The 17975-nt window shown below is 45.9% G+C and overlaps 1 protein-coding gene across 5 annotated transcripts in view; it reads left to right on the forward strand.

Moving 5' to 3' along the window:
- LOC146833145 (ohanin-like) overlaps positions 1-17975 on the forward strand; it is a 189197-nt gene that overhangs the window by 140077 nt on the left and 31145 nt on the right. For all 5 annotated transcript variants that reach the window (XM_085600774.1, XM_085600777.1, XM_085600775.1 and 2 more), the window contains one exon: positions 7360-7380. In XM_085600774.1, coding sequence (XP_085456900.1) covers positions 7360-7380 — 21 coding nt within the window. The remainder of the gene's footprint in view (positions 1-7359; positions 7381-17975) is intronic.

Here is a 17975-nt window from a genome sequence, read left to right on the forward strand (position 1 = left end):
GGGGAGCCAGTGAAGGTCTCTCAGGTGTCCGGTGATGTGGCTGGTTCGTGGGATGTCGAGGATGAGTCTGGCTGAGGCATTCTGGATCCGCTGGAGTCTCTTCTGGATCTTGGCGGTGGTACCGGCGTAGAGGGCGTTGCCGTAGTCCAGTCGGCTGGTGACGAGGGCCTGGGTGACGGTCTTCCTGGTCTCGGTGGGGATCCACCAGAAGATCTTCCGTAGCATGCGTAGGATGTTGAAGCACGCCGAGGAGACGTTGTTGACTTGCCTGGTCATGGAGAGGGAGGAGTCCAGGATGAAGCCCAGGTTGCGTGCATGGTCTGTCGGTTTGGGTGCGGCGCCCAGGGCGGGAGGCCACCAGGAGTCGTCCCAGGCGGAGGGTGAAGAGCCCAGGATGAGGACCTCCGTCTTGTCAGAGTTCAGTTTCAGGCGGCTGGTCGCCATCCACTCGGCTACCTCTTTCATCCCTTCGTGCAGGTTGGCTCTGGCGGAGGCGGGGTCGTTGGTCAGGGAGAGGATCAGCTGGGTGTCGTCGGCGTAGGAGATTATGCTGAGGTTGTGTTTGCGTACGATGGCCGCGAGGGGGCTCATGTAGACGTTGAAGAGGGTGGGGCTCAGAGATGATCCTTGAGGGACGCCGCAGATGACTTCGGAGGCCTCTGACTTGTACGGTGGTAGGCGGACTCTCTGTGTTCTTCCGTCGAGGAAGGAGATGATCCATTTCAGCGCCTTGTCCTGGATTCCGATGTTGCTGAGGCGCTGTACTAGGGTGCGGTGGCAGACCGTGTCGAATGCCGCGGAGAGGTCTAGCAGGATGAGGGCCGCTGTTTCTCCATTGTCCATCAGGGCTCGGATGTCATCGGTGGCGGCGATGAGGGCGGTCTCGGTGCTGTGATTGGCTCGGAAGCTGGACTGTGAGGGGTCGAGGGATCCGTTCGTCTCGAGGAAGGCGGCCATCTGCTTGTTGACGGTCTTCTCGATGACTTTCGCAGGGAACGGGAGGAGCGAGATGGGGCGGTAGTTCTTGAGATTATGAGTACTTGTCATCTTTCCTTCCAAAAGTTGTGTCCACTTTCCATACTGACCATTTTTCTTCCCACTCTTCACCCATCCAAGGAAGAGGAGCAACTTCACATGCAACATGCCAGATGAACCCACTCCTATTATGTGGATAAGTCAAGGTCAGAGGGGTAGACGATTCAGCTCTTTGTGTATTTCACCGGAGACAGTTTAGGCAAACTGTGACCACACCTAGTCTATTGTGCATGGTCCACCTTTGCAATAAGATGTGCTGGACCTTTTTAAAATAATTAGTTCATTCTGGCATTCACATACATTCTACAAGAGCCTTGAATACCTCGAATGCTCTCTGCGATGGTATTCCATTGGCTGGTATTTTATGGGCTACCAATCGGTCATTTTATATGTCTTTCCCAAGCATTATTGTCTTGCAGCTCTAGTGTGAAGTGACGGTTACTTCGCCATGGCACTTTTGCATGACTTCATTGGCTAGCTGACCATTCTCAGTCCGACATCCTCAAGGTTATTGCTGTGGGGCCCATCCATGAGGTGAAAATTGTGCATAGATTTACCCATCAGAAGTGTCTTGTCTTTGGTAACAATATTTCTGCTGGATGCATTATCTTCCATTAGATTCCTCACTTCCATCCCCCCAATCTTAATTGGTGACTTCATTATAAGGTACCAAGTATGCAAATAGTTAACTGTTTGGTTATTGTCTGCTGATGCTATGCTCTCCTGGTTGTTCTCTGTATCCCTCAATTTGGAATTGAAAAACTAGCAAGTAATGCCAGTGAGCTATGTGGCACCACAGTTAGGCTGAGCGATGTCTTTTGCTGATATTGCAGAGCAGCATGAGTCAAATTGTAACTCAAGGTGGTACTGGTGAGCTTTTCTAAATTAGTACTGTTCATTAAGCGTTGACAGTTTCAACATATGTGTTTTTAATAGGAGTTCCGTGAGTTTATTAACTTAATTGCTGCCAAGAATTCAGCATTCAACTGTGCTCTCATAACTGAATTCAGGATGTGATTGCAGAGTTGGCCTGCTTGTGCCTATTTCGGCATCTACCCCAGTATTGTGTTCTCAAACTTCTTGGGGAGTCTAATTATGTTTATTTCTGTGGATAATGAAGTTCCTGATTTTCAAGTGGGAGAAAATTAGGTCTTCTGTCTCAGCACACAGTTAAGTAGTATGGCCATATAGCACATGGCCCTCAACAACTAATATCAACTGAGGCTATACATAGACCAATGTTTGATAGGACTGATTCATTGGGGCAGGAATTAAGGGTTTCGGAGGGGCTAGCAGTTTATGAGCGAATATACCATGCCAAGGAGACACTCTTAGTTTTCAAGTTTTGCAGATGAAGTCTGCTCCTGTCTAAGTGTAGCCTTAATTGTGGGTTCTCACTAGACATTCAGCATTTGCAATGACTGTGATGCAGAGGAAGTATGATATTATCAGAATGGAAACACCAGTTGGAGAACTTCCAACACATTTTCCTATTGGCTAAATTGCATTGCAGTGTGAAACCATAATATAAAAATACCCTGTCCTAGACACTATCTTATACTAACTCCTAGTAATTAATCACAAAACCTTTCTGTTCAATCAAAAGTCATATGCATTTTAGATTCCTTCTAAGATTTATTCTGACAAGAGGCATCAAGATGTGTCTGACAAGTTCAGTCATTGAGAAACACTCTTTAGAGACCTGATCTGAGAGAGGACTGTCAGAATACCAGGATGTGAGAACTAGTATGTGGCATGTCTGCTGGCCAAGGCTACTGTTTATAGATAACTCTCCCATAATAGATCTGCATACATGTGCAAGTCTTGTGGACACACATTGAAGATTGTTCTCTACTGAACTCATTAAGGGAGCAGCTGGTAGTTTTTAAGATTGAACAACCATTGCAAAACCGAGAAGGTGTCACATCAGGACACTCACAACCACAATATCCTGGTATCCTTTCCAACTTGTAAGCCAAAAGGCTCCTGAGGTGAAGCCTTCACCTTAAATATATTGCACCGCTTCAGGATGAGGTTGATACAGGTTTATTGTACAGTACATCCATTAGAGACCTCAGCCACAGAGTCTCTCAACCAGCTGTCCCACTTCAAACATCAACATTCCCTCACCCCAGCTTACATTCTAGATTACTACATTAATCCCTAGCAACAAGAACATAAAGGAGAACATTCTCGAACACCACACCTCCACTGCTGATCCTCCCTCCCCCAAGCTCACTTTCAGGCCCAGGACTACTTACAACCACAAAATGCCCCAAAAGAGTCCTCATTAAAGATGCTGTTTTGTAGCAGCCATGTTTCCAGTTTACATATGTGTAATGTTTTCCTGTTTGCATAGTGACATTTCAATCCTTTGCACGCTACATTTTGACACTTAATCATGAGCTGCATAAGGCAGTTTTGTATGTGTAAAGAGTTATTATCAGAAATTACAGAATTTTCTGAAATTCATTTGTCTAAAGGGTTCTTAAAGAGCTGCAACACATGGAACAGTTAGGTATACTCGGGTGATGAGGACATTGTCATATGCTATATGTCATAGTCCATGGAATATACATAGGTCGAAAGTGAATCGGAGCCTTTCAATTGTTAGATACAGGGGAAAGAGCACAGGGCGGCTCATAGCAGGATGGCTCGCCAGCTTTGCTCTTGGCACTAAGGAGGGTCCATGAGAAAAATGGATTGCCTGATTGAGTACACTGATGCTATTTCCTCCATGTAATCGCTAAGGTGAAGGGAAGCCCACTGGTGGATTCTTCTTCAGATTTAGTAGTTTCTCTAAGAAACATATGATTTTCTGTTACTACCCTCATCAAGCACCCAGACTGCTGGACCACAAGGGAGCTAGGGATGTCTATGTGAGGCACTTTCTGTCCCTCCTTTGTTACAGACCAGTAAACTTTTATTAACCTCTTTCCTCATTTATCCTCCCTCCATCTTTTCCTTTTCCATTCAGTCCTCATTCTCATTTTGTTTGATTCCATTTTTCTCTTTTTGATATCTGCTCCACCCATCTCCCTTCATTCACTCTGTAACTTTCTCTCAGTCTCTCTCACAATCACTGGTTCTCCTCCTCCTCTACACTTTAATTTCCTTCTGTCTCCTTCATAGTCTCCCTCTGTCTCTTCCACATCTCACATAATTCTCTTCATTTGCACCACCTTCAGCTTTCTCTTGCTCTTTTCCTCCCTCTCTTGCTCTTTTCTCCATCCTATTGTCTCTTTCCTCTCCCTTTTTCCTCACTGTATATTTTTCACTTCCCCTAAATTCCTTTCTCCCTGTCACTCGCTACTATTCTCAAACTCCTCTTTATTCTACTTAAGCAGCCTTCTCACTCTTCTCTCTCTCTCTTTCTTCTCTTGCTTCTTTTTCCTTTCTCTGTACCCTCATACCTCACCTTTGTGTCTCTCCTATCCATGCACTGCCACCCCTCCTACATTTGGCTCTCTACTCTCTCAACTTTGTGTCTCCCCTTTCCTCTAGCTCTCCTTCCCCCTTTCTTTGTTTCTCCCCCTCATTCCTTGCCTGCCGCTTGCCCCTCCCACTCTTCTCCCTTTTCCCTCTCTCTTCCCTTAGCAACATTACTTTGGTCTTGCTTGATTGCATTTTTTCTATCTCCTTTCCTCCCCCTCTCGACGTATCCTTTTCATGTTTGATATTCCTGCATCTTGTAATGTGAAAGGCTCTTATATAATATGTTTATTTGGCAAGTGTCCCCTTACATGTGACACCTTAAACTAGTTCTGGAGTTTTAACCAACATAATATTGAATTCTGGGAGTTTAGTGTAACTTTTCCAAATAGGAGCTGGAGTTAAAAAGCTTATTGTGCAGAGTGAAGCTGGTTAAAGAAGCTGATTGAAGGTGTCAAGACATGTTAAGAGAGATCAACTGGAGTCTCCATCCCTTTAATTGGAGTCAGTGCTTTTGGGGCTTTCCAAAGTCCTCTTTTGAATCGCTGACTGATCAGCTGTAATTGTGTACTGTCCATTTGGAGATGATCATAAGGCTAGCTGTTTGAGTAGGGGAGTCTCGATTGACTGAATGGGAAGTGGTTTTGGGGGATAAGGGATAGTGTGGGGCTTTCTGAGCAAGATGGAAACAGTGGACAATTCTGCTTAAGTGGAGAGACTAAAAAACAAATGAGGACTCCAATCTGAAGGATAGAGACAAGCTGCTGCCCACCCCAAAAGAAAAAGATAGAAGCCTAAATCAAGATATCATCAATGAAGATCTGCTGATAACTGAAACCATAGCCATGATGTGACATAACAATGTGTTAGCGTGTCCCCTTGATATTACACAGTACGTAAATTAATACTCCCTTAGTTCAATGTATCGTTGCTACCAGGTCAATCGGAGTGAATGGAAAGGCGAGTAAATCACCGCAGGGGGGTCCGAGGTGTGTAGGCTGCCGGCGTGAGTCGGGCAGTGACTGTCACTCACGCCGGCAGCCTACACACCTCGGACCCCCCTGCGGTGATTTACTCGCCGTTCCATTCACTCCGTTTGACCGAGTCCCTCGTACTTTAATAATTTCCACGGACCTTCCACTTATCCGCAAGGCCGTGTCCCTCCTGGTGAACCTTCTCCCGGTTGCCTCACTGCCCCAAGTATGTGTAACCTGTCCTGATGATGGCCTAGAGTATTACAGGCCGAAACGCCGTCGACTTCAACAGCGTTATTTTTGGCGCCTTTTTGTCCATGGGCATTTGCTGTACTGCTACTTGAAAAACTCTTACATTAATTGTACAAATGCCCTAACTTTGCCAGATTTATGTATCATTATTGTTTCTGTTGCGCCGTCTTCACCGCTGTATATACCACTTTATGTGTCACTTGCGCCGTCACAAACTCCACGAGCACTTGTGCACAGTATTTTGTTGGTTACATTGCCACTAATTGTCACGCAGTGCTTCCCTTCCATATGATATGTACGTATGACGTAATATGTCCATCATATGTTGAACATCCTTAAAAATATACATTTGTCTATATTCTTGGTCTCCCTGTGTCTTCCCTATGTGGATTCATTCCTCCAATAAGTACTTTATTACACAGCTCGTTTTGATATTACTTGCCCTTTCAATGAATTCCACATGGAGACATTGTCCCTTATAATGTACAGCGCTCTGTTGGTCCATAAGTAGATTGGGCTGTATAAATCCTAGGCCTGACCCGTGAACTCTGCTCTGTTTGCACATTTGCAGAGTTTTTCATACCCCGCAGAGCTCGTGCGGAGCAGAGTTTTTTCCTCACTCATCCATGGTAGGTTGGCGAGGAAAATTCAATGCTAGACCGCTTCCCAGTTAGATTTCTCAACGCGGGCAGTCGCGGATGGTCACAACGGCTAGCGTTGATAAACCTTCCGTTCCCGTTGAGGAAGCTGGTGCTCAAGTAGAATTTCTACTCGAGCGGCAGAAAGAAGCAGCGCCCTGTTGCGTGATGCCGTTTGCGCTGATTTTACAGCACAGGACAAACACCCTGTGCTGAAAATCAGTGCAAAAGGCGCGAGGTAACACACACCGCCACTTGCAGACCTTTGTGCAGCTTGGCTGAGTTTTTTTGTCAGTTCCCGGAAATGCCCGAACTCCGCACAGGCCTTATAAATACCAATACATACATAATAATATAAAAAAAAAAAAAATTGGGATGCAGAGTCACCTATTCTTTTCTAGGCACTGCCCCCAGTAACGTAGGTAAGGCTTGCTAAACTGTTGAGAGAAACCTTATGAAAACCCTAAAATGACCACTAATTTGGAATGTATTTGTTATAATTTGATTACTTTATTGTAGCCGAGTTCGACATCTATTTTGGGTGAATTCAGAGTAGTTATACCTCAAACCATCAAAGCAGTCTGTGTTGCTTGATCTCAATTGTTAATTTATTGATTATAGTCACTATTTCAGTTAATGAGAGCTTGATATCCCAGAGTGGAGTCTGGATCAGTGGAAGAGGTGATAGTGAATTGCGTATGAATGTTAGAGATTGGTTGATAAGGGCCCCATCTACTCCATACTTTGGCTGTCATAGCTCAACGCTGTCTTCAGATAAACTATTGAAAGCACTTTATTTCTGTCCATTGTCTCTGCCAATGGAATTAAGTTCTGCTTTTGGGACGATAATGCAGGAACTACTCTTTTCTTTTTTGTTAAGCACTCCATGAGAGAGCATGTGGTTTGATTGATTGAAATTAGTCATTCTGGATAATTTACAAAAGTAGCAATGCAATAATACAAATATATTTTCTACCAAGTGCCTCTGTATCATAAATTCTAATATCTTCTGTCTTCTTTCTTTGCAGGAGCTGACGACCAGACTGCAGGTACAACTAGATTGTGAACAGAGATAATTTCAGGGTTACTGTGCAAAAGAGTAATTAGGAATCCCATTACTTTCTGCCTAGCCAGGAAACTTAACCTCACGTTCTTTGTTGCATGAGCTCAATTAAATGATTTTATTCTGATTTATTATAAAGTCCCACAAAAGTAAGTGTACTAAAATTCATATCATGTAGATGTTTTATAGAAGGCCGCTCGATAAATGCATATTTTTAAAAAGTTTTTTACATAAATTACAAATCTTTCAGTCAACATTCTCACAAGTGCAAATAAATATAGAATGGTCGCACTCTGGAGTGTGTACCTATGTACTCAAGAGTAATTAAAAAATAATTTTACTTAGGTGCTAGTGAGTGCCACCTCCTGATCCTTGGAGGTGTAATTAATAATCATCAAGTAGAAACGCCCTCCTAACGGGAAAGTACGAACTCACTTTAGCACTCTGTGGTAGCGATTAATACGCGTATCATATGTAAATTAAGTACTCAAAAAATTCCGTCCATATAGATTAATGATTGAAAGTTTATTAAATTGTTTTTCATTCTCAATATTCCTCCTTCATATGATGCTTCTCATATGGTAAAACAGTTCATCATCATGTAGTAAACAGAATACCGAATCACATTGACTCCCCGATGCATTTCGGGTCTTTGTCCTTCGTCAGGGGCAATTTCCTAGAGAGAGCAAATACATGAATTTGTCCCACGAGCTTAAGAATGCATCACTGCATACAATAATCAAAAATAATACGTAAACAATCATCAGTACAAAAGCCTCATGAGTAAGGTCTCAATAGGAAGAGTGTCATACTGCTAGTGAGGTTAATAAATTGTGGTGAGACAAAAGTTAAGGAATATCAGAATCCTTAAACAAACACGCGTTTCCAATATACTCAAACCAGTAGCAAACTATATGTGTGTTCCAAAAAAAGAGTACACTCGGAATGTTCTCTGAATAGAGTAACGAGAAAGACCTTAGTGGTAAAGCAAACCAATACCCGAAAGCGTGAAAGTATGTAAACACGATAGTTGTGGGTTGTGATAAAGAGTCAAGTCGGTAAGCTTCATGCCGTATCAAACGATTAGCGTGCAATAGATACAAGTGTAACCAACCGAAATTAACACGTGAAAGTTCAAGATAAAGCTTGTGAAAGAAGCGTATCTGCTTTGGTCACCGTTCTAGTGCGTGTAGCACGAATGTAAACGCGTACGTGAACCCGGAAGCAAAAGATATGACGGCGGTACCAAAGTTAATCTCGTGTGATGTTAATCCATATGCGAATGAGATGAAAGAAATTTAAAAAATGCTGTGTTCAAGTGTAATCGTGAAGGTTACATAAAATAAAACAATAGTGAAATATATAATAAAGTGCCCACAAAAATAGTGATAATACCATGCAAATTAAAAGAGGGTATATATAGAATAAAAAAGAAAAAGAAAAAAGGACAAATAAACAAGAAAATCACGTGCCTGTAATAAGTACAAACCATGAAATAACACTAGTAGGTACTGGAAACAGAATAATGAATTATAAAAGCAGCTAAATTCCAAACGTTCATTTAACCCCTTTGGGTGTACTGAATCAAGTTTGTTGATCCAAAATATTTTGCGTTGCAATAGGAAATTATTGTTATCTCGTCCTTCTTTGTCAACAATTTGTTCTAAGACCATAAATCTTTGTTGGCTAATATTATGGTTAGCCTCAAGAAAGTGTGCCGCTACAGTAGACTTGGTGTTTTTTGTCCGGATATTACTCTTTTATGTTCCGTAAGACGGACCTTAATTTTGCAAACAGTTTTACCTACATATGGTAAGCCACACAGGCATTTCAAAAGGTAAACCAGATTGCTAGAATCACAAGTAGCGTTAACACTTAGTTGGATGCGTAATCCTGTTGAAGGGTGCAACACACTAGTACCCCTTATGATGTTATTACAGCTGCCACAATTATGACAAGGAACTGTACCTTTGTAAATCGATGTTTGCGCAGGGGTGCTCTTGTTGAGTAATTGTAGTAAATTATTAGTTCTTTGATAAGCAAAAATGGGAGGTAAATGGAAAATGCCTTTAAAGTCGGGCTCTGTTTGAATTAATGGCCAATATTTTTTAATGATTTTTTTGATTTTGTGGCTGTGAGAAGAAAAGTTTGACACGAACACCATTCAGTTGTCAGTAGTTTCACATCTAGTCTTAAGTTGCAAAAGCTCAGATCTACTTTTAGCTTTAGCACGGTCGATAGCATTATGCAAAATGGTTTCAGGATATGCTCTCTGTCTGAATTTGTTAATCAAAAGTTGACTGTTTTCATAATACAATTCTTCAGTAGAAGAAATGCGTTTAATGCGTAAAAGTTGTGAGTAGGCTAGATGTTGCTTGAGAGATTTTTGATGATAACTGGAGAAATGCAAAAAGTTATTACGGTCAGTAGGCTTGGAGTATACAGAAGTAATCAAATGGTTATTTTGTAAGGTAATGTTAACATTCAGATATGAAATGCTGTTTGAACTGATATTATAGGTAAACTGTAACCGTTCATCAATGGTATTCAAACGTGAAATATTAGAAAGCAATTCAGATTGATCTCCCCTCCAAATTAGAAACATATCATCTATGTACCTGTAGAAAACAACCACATTCTTCACCCAGTGATCTTGTGACAAAATGTGATCCAACTCAAATCTGTGCATAAACAAACCAGCATACGAAGGTGCTGCAAAATTGCTCATAGATGTACCTGAGAGTTGTGTGTAATACTGATTGATCCAAATGAAATAACTATGATACAAAGCGAAATGCATTAATTCAAGCAAAAAGATTTTTAAATCCTCATTTTTATAACTATTTATCAGAAATGACTCTAAAGCCTGTAGGCCCAGGTCATGAGGAATAGAAGTATAGAGTGCCTTGACATCTATGGTACACAGGATGGGATGAGTTTGTTCATCAATCACAATGGTACTTAGTTTGGTAAGAAAATCAGTTGTGTCCTTTAGATAAGTAGTCCTGTTTTGTACTAGAGTTTGTAAATGCCTGTCGATATACTTTCCTATGGGCTCGTGTTTAGAATTCCTAGTGCTGACTATTGGTCAGAAGGGTGGTCTGTCTGCACATTTATGAATTTTAGGTATCATGTACAAATATGGTACACTGGGATTATTGCACGCTAATCGCTTGATACGGCATGAAGCTTACCGACTTAACTCTTTATCACAACCCACAACTATCGTGTTTACATACTTTCACGCTTTCGGGTGTCGGTTTGCTTTACCACTAAGGTCTTTCTCGTTACTCTATTCAGAGAACATTCCGAGTGTACTCTATTTTTGGAAACGCACATATAGTTTGCTACTGGTTTGAGTATATTGGAAACGCGTGTTTGTTTAAGAATTCTGATATTCCTTAACTTTTGTCTCACCACGATTTATTAACCTCACTAGCAGTATAACACTCTTCCTATTGAGACCTTACTCATGAGGCTTTTGTACTGATGATTGTTTACGTATTATTTTTGATTATTGTATGCAGTGATGCATTCTTAAGCTCGTGGGACAAATTCATGTATTTGCTCTCTCTAGGAAATTGCCCCTGACGAAGGGCAAAGACCCGAAATGCATCGGGGAGTCAATGTGATTCGGTATTCTGTTTACTTCATGATGATGAACTGTTTTACCATAAGAGAAGCATCATATGAAGGAGGAATATTGAGAATGTAAAACAATTTATTAAACTTTCAATCATTAATCTATTTGGACGGAATTTTTTGAATTTTTTGAGTACTTAAATTACATATGATAAGCGTATTATTCGCTACCACAGAGTGCTAAAGTGAGTTTGTCCTTTCCCGGTAGGAGGGCATTTCTACTTGATGAACATTCTCACAAGCCCATCGAGATTTCAAAGTCATAGTTGATATACTGTATTTAGTGCATCTTCAAAACACAAGAAATAACTAAAGATCAAATGTCATTGAAATACAAAATTAAAGTGTTGACGATTCAAGTGTATACATATATTCACTTTTCATCATGGAGAGTAGGACTGTGCATGTTCAATCTCAATTATTTTTATATGAGCAAAATTGGGAAGCAATTCCCATAAAAAGAGAAGTACAAGTCTCCTCCTTTTTTAATTGGTTGAGGTGTACCAGAGTAAATGTTGTGGGCGCACTGCAGATCTGATTCTAGGTTCAAAGAAAACTCCTTTAGATTTTTTTTTTTAAATATGCATCTGAAAGAGAGACGTTAGTGATAGATTCCTTACCTTAGAATATCCCCAGGCGTCAGACTGGATCCGGAAAGTTTTCATCAGCAGTACCCCTGCACATCGGAAGGTGGCGTTGTGCGGCTCCACATCCGTTGCTGGCATCGTATGTGCCGAGATGACGTCACAAAGACTATGTAGGCACCACCCATGCGTGCTGACATCAGTTCTTTCTTTTTCCACGCCAGCAAGCACCATTCCAGTTAGAGCACGTACCCTAGTCACTTTTTGACTAACTTTTGAGACTTTTTGTCTTTCAATTTTGAGTCTTTGACTCCTGGTGCCACGTAGGGATACCTGGGTTTAAATCCTGCGGGGCCTGTCGCTGTACGATGTCGGTGGCCGACCCGTATGACATCTGTCTCTACTGTCTGGAGCACGACCATGACTCCTGGTCATGTTCCGACTATCTGGCCATGGCTACAAAAGCCTTACGGGAGTGGTCCCGTAAGCTGCTGGAGGCCTGGCAGTCATCTCCGCGCCGTTCGAGCTCCAGGGGTCGATCGAGGGACCGACCGTGGAGCCATCATCATCGCTCCTCGAGGTTGAAGTCTTCACACTCTGAATCGGGTAAGAGACGTCATAAGAAGAAGTCGAAGAAGCGTCTCCTGTCAGTCTCCAGACGAGGACGAGGGTGCCGGGGTACCTCCCCCGCGGCTCCTTTGAAGCCTGTGAGTCCGGGGGCCTACCCACCTTATCCGGGTCCGCCGGCGACTCCTGCCCAGGTGCAAGCTTTCCTTGCTGCCATAGACCGCCTTTTCAGGCCTAGGGCTCCCGCCAGCACGCCTTCGAGGCCCGCAGTCCCAGCCAAGGCCCCTCCCTTGCTGCCGGCTCCGCTGCCAGCATTGCCGGCAGCTTCGGCGCCGCAAGGTCCTCCGCCGGCGGCTCCATTACTGGCACCGCAAGGTCCTCCGCCAGCGGCTCCGGCCCTGGTGCCGCCCGTGGCTCTGTTCCCAGTGCCACAGTGGGTTCCATTCGTTCCACCACCGCCCTTGTCCAGTTTCTCGGACAATTTTGTCCCTAGTTGGGACCCTAATTGGGACACAGAGCCGGACCGGCGCCGTTCCCGGCACCGTTCGACCCTTTTTATTCCTCTGTCCCTCCCTCGCCGCCGCAGCCTGTTCCATGGGCAGTGGAGGACGGGGACGACTGGGAGGGGTCTGAAGACCCTCTCGCACGGCAGTGTGGGTCCGAACAGGAATGGACAGAAGAGTTGGAGGATGCAGGTGGCCTTGACATCTCCTCTGAACCTGGTTTTCTTTCTCCTCCTGCTGTGGCTTTGGAGGAGGGTGCCACATACACTATGGTGCGCCTTAGAGCAGCTGAGGCCCTTGACCTGCCTACGGTGACCCTCAAAACTAATCTCCTCACTGAAGTATTCCAGCCAGTGGCAAGCTCTATGGAGCCCCTGCTGCCATTCAATGAGGCGCTAACTGGCGTATTGATGGGCACCTGGTCTAGACAGCAACGGGGGTTCCCATGGATAAAAACTTAGCCAGGAGTCATCACCCGGCCCCGGGTGACCCTGCTTTTTTGACAATCCACCCAACTCCGGAGAGCCTGGTCATCCAGGCCTCCACTTCCAAAAGCGCATTCCCAACCGCCCCGCTGGATAAGGAATACAAGAAGCTGGAACAGTTCGGCAAGAAACTGTTTTCTTCTGCCAGCTTGGGGCTGCGTTCGGTGAACACTGCCTGCCTCTTGTGCCGCTATTCCCACGCTGTGCGGGACATAGTTGCGCAGGTGCTGCCTCTGTGTCCGGAGGAGGTCCAGGCAGTGCTTTCCCAAGCAGTTGCTGAGGGGAAAGATGCAGCAAAGTTCGCCATCCGGTGTGGACTCGACACCACGGACTCACTGGGTAGGGTGATTTCCACAACAGTGGCCCTCCGTCGCCACGCCTGGTTCTGGTCCACTGGGTTTTCAGGGGATGTTCAGAGTTCTCTTATGGACATGCCCTTTGATGGTACTTGCCTGTTAGGTGATAAGGCAGCTAGTGCGCTGGAGCGTTTTCAGGACTCCCGGGCTACGGCCAAGTCCTTGGGTCTCTCCACCACGCACCCAGCCACGTCTGCTTTTCGTTCTTTTTGTGGCCAAGGAAGGGGCAATCCGACACGATCGTTCAGCCAGAAGCCTGCGCAGACCCAACCTCAGCGTGGCTGTGGACGTGGTTCACGCCGCGGCGGGACAGGGGGCCAGCGTGCGGGTCAGTCCACCTCCGCTCCCTCAGCATCCGCCTCAAAGCCTTCCTAGTCTGAGCTTTGGGTCGCACCCCACGCCAGTGGGCGGCAGGATTCGCCATCACCTCCCCCACTGGCGTTCCATTACCTCGGACAGGTGGGTGTTGCAAATAGTCCGAAGGGGCTACTCCCTCCCCTTCAAGTCTCTCCCTCCAGCCATGCCACCTCAGTTCCACCGCATGTCGGGGGACCATTTTGCACGTCTCCAGCAGGAGATGCGCAAATGGGGCCAAGGGGACCATCGAGCACGTTCGTGGGCCAGAAGTAGGATGTGGTTGTTATTCCCACTACTTTCTGGTCCCCAAGAAGAAGAAAGGGGGCCTGCGCCCCATCTTGGACCTCAGGAACGTCAACTGCTTCCTCCGGAAGGAGAAATTCAAGATGTTGACTCTGGCTCAGGTCTTGGCTGCCCTCGACCCTGGAGACTGGATGGTAGCGTTGGACTTGCAGGATGCATATTTTCATATCCCCGTCTTGCCGGGCCACCGGCGTTACCTGCGGTTCATGGTAGGCCAAAAGCATTTTCAGTTTGCCGTGCTCCCCTTCGGCCTTGCCAGTGCCCCTCGGGTGTTCACAAAAGGGATGGCGGTGGTCGCAGCTCATCTGCCCAGATCAGTGGTTCCAGTCCTCCCCTATCTCGACGACTGGTTGTTGAAGGCGGGCTCGCCCCAGGCAGTCGTCTCCCACCTCCAGACTACGGCCGACCTCCTGCATTTGCTGGGGTTTTCTATCAATGTGCCGAAGTCGCACCTGAGCCCCTCTCAGTAGCTCCCCTTCATCGGAGCGGTTCTGGAGTCCACGCAGTTTCGGGTTTATCCTCCCGAGCAGCGAGTCTGGGATATTCAGGCTATGATTCCGACCTTTCAGCCTCTATCCTGGGTTTCGGTCAGGATGACCCTCCTGCTCCTGGGCTTAATGGCATCCTGCATCCTGCTAGTGCAACATGCCAGATGGCATATGCGGGCTCTGCCGTGGGACCTGAAGTTCCAGTGGGCACAGCATCAGGGCAACCTGTTCGATCACAACCAGATCTCTGAGGGCACTGCACAACAATTGCAGTGGTGGCTCATGAATCACGATTGGGTCAAGGACAGATCCCTCTTCCTTCACCAACCGGAGCATACAGTGGTGACGAATGCGTCCCTCCTGGGATGGGGAAGCCACTTGGGAGAGGCGGAAATCAGAAGCCTCTGGTCTCCGGCAGAGTGCCAGCTCCATATCAACCTTTTGGAGCTTTGGGTGATCCGGCTAGCACTGAAAGCATTTGTTCCCTCTGTCTGGGGAAGTATAGTGTAGGTGTTCATGGACAACACCACCGCCATGTGGTACTGCAACAAACGGGGCAGGTGGGGTCATGGACCCTATGTCAGGAGGCTCTTCGCCTCTGGACATGGCATGAAACATCATGGCATTACCTTGGTGGTTCAACACCTGGCAGGTTCTCTGAACTCCAGGGCAGACCAACTCAGCCACCGGTGCATGATGGATGACGAATGGCGTCTGAATTCGGACGTGGTGCAAGGTCTCTTTCTGCAGTGGGGAGAGCCTTGGTTAGATCTATTTGCCACCGAAGAGAACGCGCAATGTCCTCAGTTCTTTTCGTGGCCAGTGGAGCTGCGGTCTGTTGTACACCTTTCTGCCTATACCACTTCTGCCCAGAGTGCTGAAGAAGATTCGGCGTGACCAGGCCCAAGTCATCCTTTTGGCTCCGGATTGGGCACGAAGATACTGGTATCCTGAGCTACTCAGCATGGCGATCGATCCCCCGATCTGACTGCCTCTTCGGGAGGATCTTCTGTCACAGCAGCAGGGGACGGTCCTCCAACCGAACCTGTCCAGCCTTCACCTCCATGCGTGGAGATTGAGCGGCGACAGTTGACAGCTTTCGACCTTCCTCCCGAAGTCTGTGATGTCATTCTGGCAGCCAGGCATCCCTCCACTAAAATGGTATACGCCTGCAGGTGGAATAAATTTGTGGCATGGTGCACAGCAAAGGCTGTGGACCTCCTTTCTGCCCCTCTTTCCGAGGTCCTTCTGTTCCTTCTCTCTTTGGCCCAGCAGGGCTCTGCTCTGGGCACTATCAAAGGTTATCTTTTGGCTATCTCCGCCTTCCTACGGCTTCCAGATCAGCCTTCTCTTTTTAAGTCCCCAGTTGTAAATCGCTTCCTCAAAGGCATTATACACACGTTTCCTCCCGTGCCTTTCATAATGCGTCAATGGGACTTAAATCTTGTCTTGACATATCTGATGCGTGCTCCCTTTGAGCCCCTTCATAACTGTCACTTACGTCTACTCACTCTCAAAATCGGCTTTCCTGGTAGCTATCACCTCTGCCAGAAAAGTGAGTGAGCTCCAGGCTCTTTCTTCTAAACCTCCTTTTCTTTCTGTTTATCCGGACAAGGTGGTTTTAAGGACTTGTCCTTCTTTCTTGCCAAAGGTTGTCACGCCCTTTCACATCGGGCAGACCATCACTTTGCCCACCTTCTTTCCGCATCCTTCAAAAGAGGAAGAGAGAATCCATCGTCTGGACCCAAAACGTGCACTCTCGTTCTATCCGAAGCGTGTCCTCCAAACCTGGGTGACTTGAATGGGTCCGTGAAGAAGACATTCTGAGCATCGTGTTAGCCACTTACAGTGGCCTTCTAGTCAGACTCTCCTCTGAGTTATTTGTTGGCCTGGAGCTTTGCCTTTTACTTATGCACAGGCTGAGCCATAATCTTCCAAAGGGCCAAAACCTAGTGAACCACTTCTCTAGTGGGAGACCTCGGTTCCCTCTTGCCTATTCGGTATAAGGGTGTGGGGGACCTTGAAATGGGGACCTGGAGAGGAGTGTCAATTTTGTGGGACCCCCGTCTTGTTGTAAAGGAGTGAGAGGCTCACTGTACAATATAGCTCAGTTGCTCGCCTAGAAGATTTGCAAAAGAACAGCTGTTTCCCCATCCAGTTGTGCTTGGGCTTGAGTGAAACATGCTCTGTGGATCACTTTCTTTCTTTTTTCTTTCTTTCTCTCTTTTTCTCTCTTCTTCTCTCTTTTCCAGTCACCCATTTAAAGAGTCATTAGAATAAGAGGGTACTTGTTGTTATTTATGGTTAAAATTAGATTTACATGTCCTATCATCAGCACCAAACATCGGACCTTCAATAGTAATTCTGGCCCTGAATCAATCACTTCTGTTGGCTTCTGCCAAGCCATGTAAATGCTGTGGAGGAAAAGGGGCCACGTTACAAACCATGCCTCGTGTGGGGTACTGGGGTACTGTTGAATTACAGAAGAGGCTGCAGAACTTGTGCAGCCCCTTCTGTAAAAGATAGTGCTGGCACACATAATGCACTGGCACTATCTTAAGAAAGTGTTCCCTTATTTCCATGGTATGGCCCCATGGAAATGAGGGAGACACTTTTCCTTTGAACTCATGCCACATTATGGGCGTGGGCCCAGAGGCAAGGAGGCAGTCGTATCACACCTGATTGTGTGCCACAAAGGGGGCACATATTCAGTGCTACCCCTGAAGGCATCCCTCTGGAGGGGAGGAAAGTGGGTCCTATGGACCCCCCTCCCACGACACCCCTCTGCAGTAGGATATAGTCACTCGTGCACCCGCCTTTAAGGGGATCTCTGCCCCCTCACTGAAGTGCAGGTGGTTGCTGCCTGCACAGTGAAAGATGGTGAAAGACAAAAAAGCTCCTCTAATGTGCTGCCCCCCAGGGCAGGCACAAGTTTGCAGCTAGCCTAGGGGCAGCACATTGTTAATAGGGTTTACTGTCCATGTTTGCACTCGGTGCATCAATTTGAAGATGAACAGCTGTTCAAACAGGGACCGTAGGCCCATGGCCCCTGGTGTGTTCCAGAACTGTCCAATGATGCAGGCCCAATTTGTTCGTAAATTTCCACTCAAACAACTTTTTATTAAACTGTCTACTTCGCCCAGGTTTTCAAAACTCGAGTGCTGCTTCAAAACCAACAAAGAACACACACAGGTTTCCAGCAGTAGTTCTGTCAAGATTTTTTTACAGCCCAATAAAGGCCATCTAAAAGGGATTCCATATACACAATTATGCAGAAAGTACAGTTATCCTGAAGA

This window comes from Triturus cristatus, chromosome 4_2, assembly GCF_964204655.1.
Source record: "Triturus cristatus chromosome 4_2, aTriCri1.1, whole genome shotgun sequence".
In the NCBI taxonomy this organism is placed as follows: domain Eukaryota; kingdom Metazoa; phylum Chordata; class Amphibia; order Caudata; family Salamandridae; genus Triturus; species Triturus cristatus.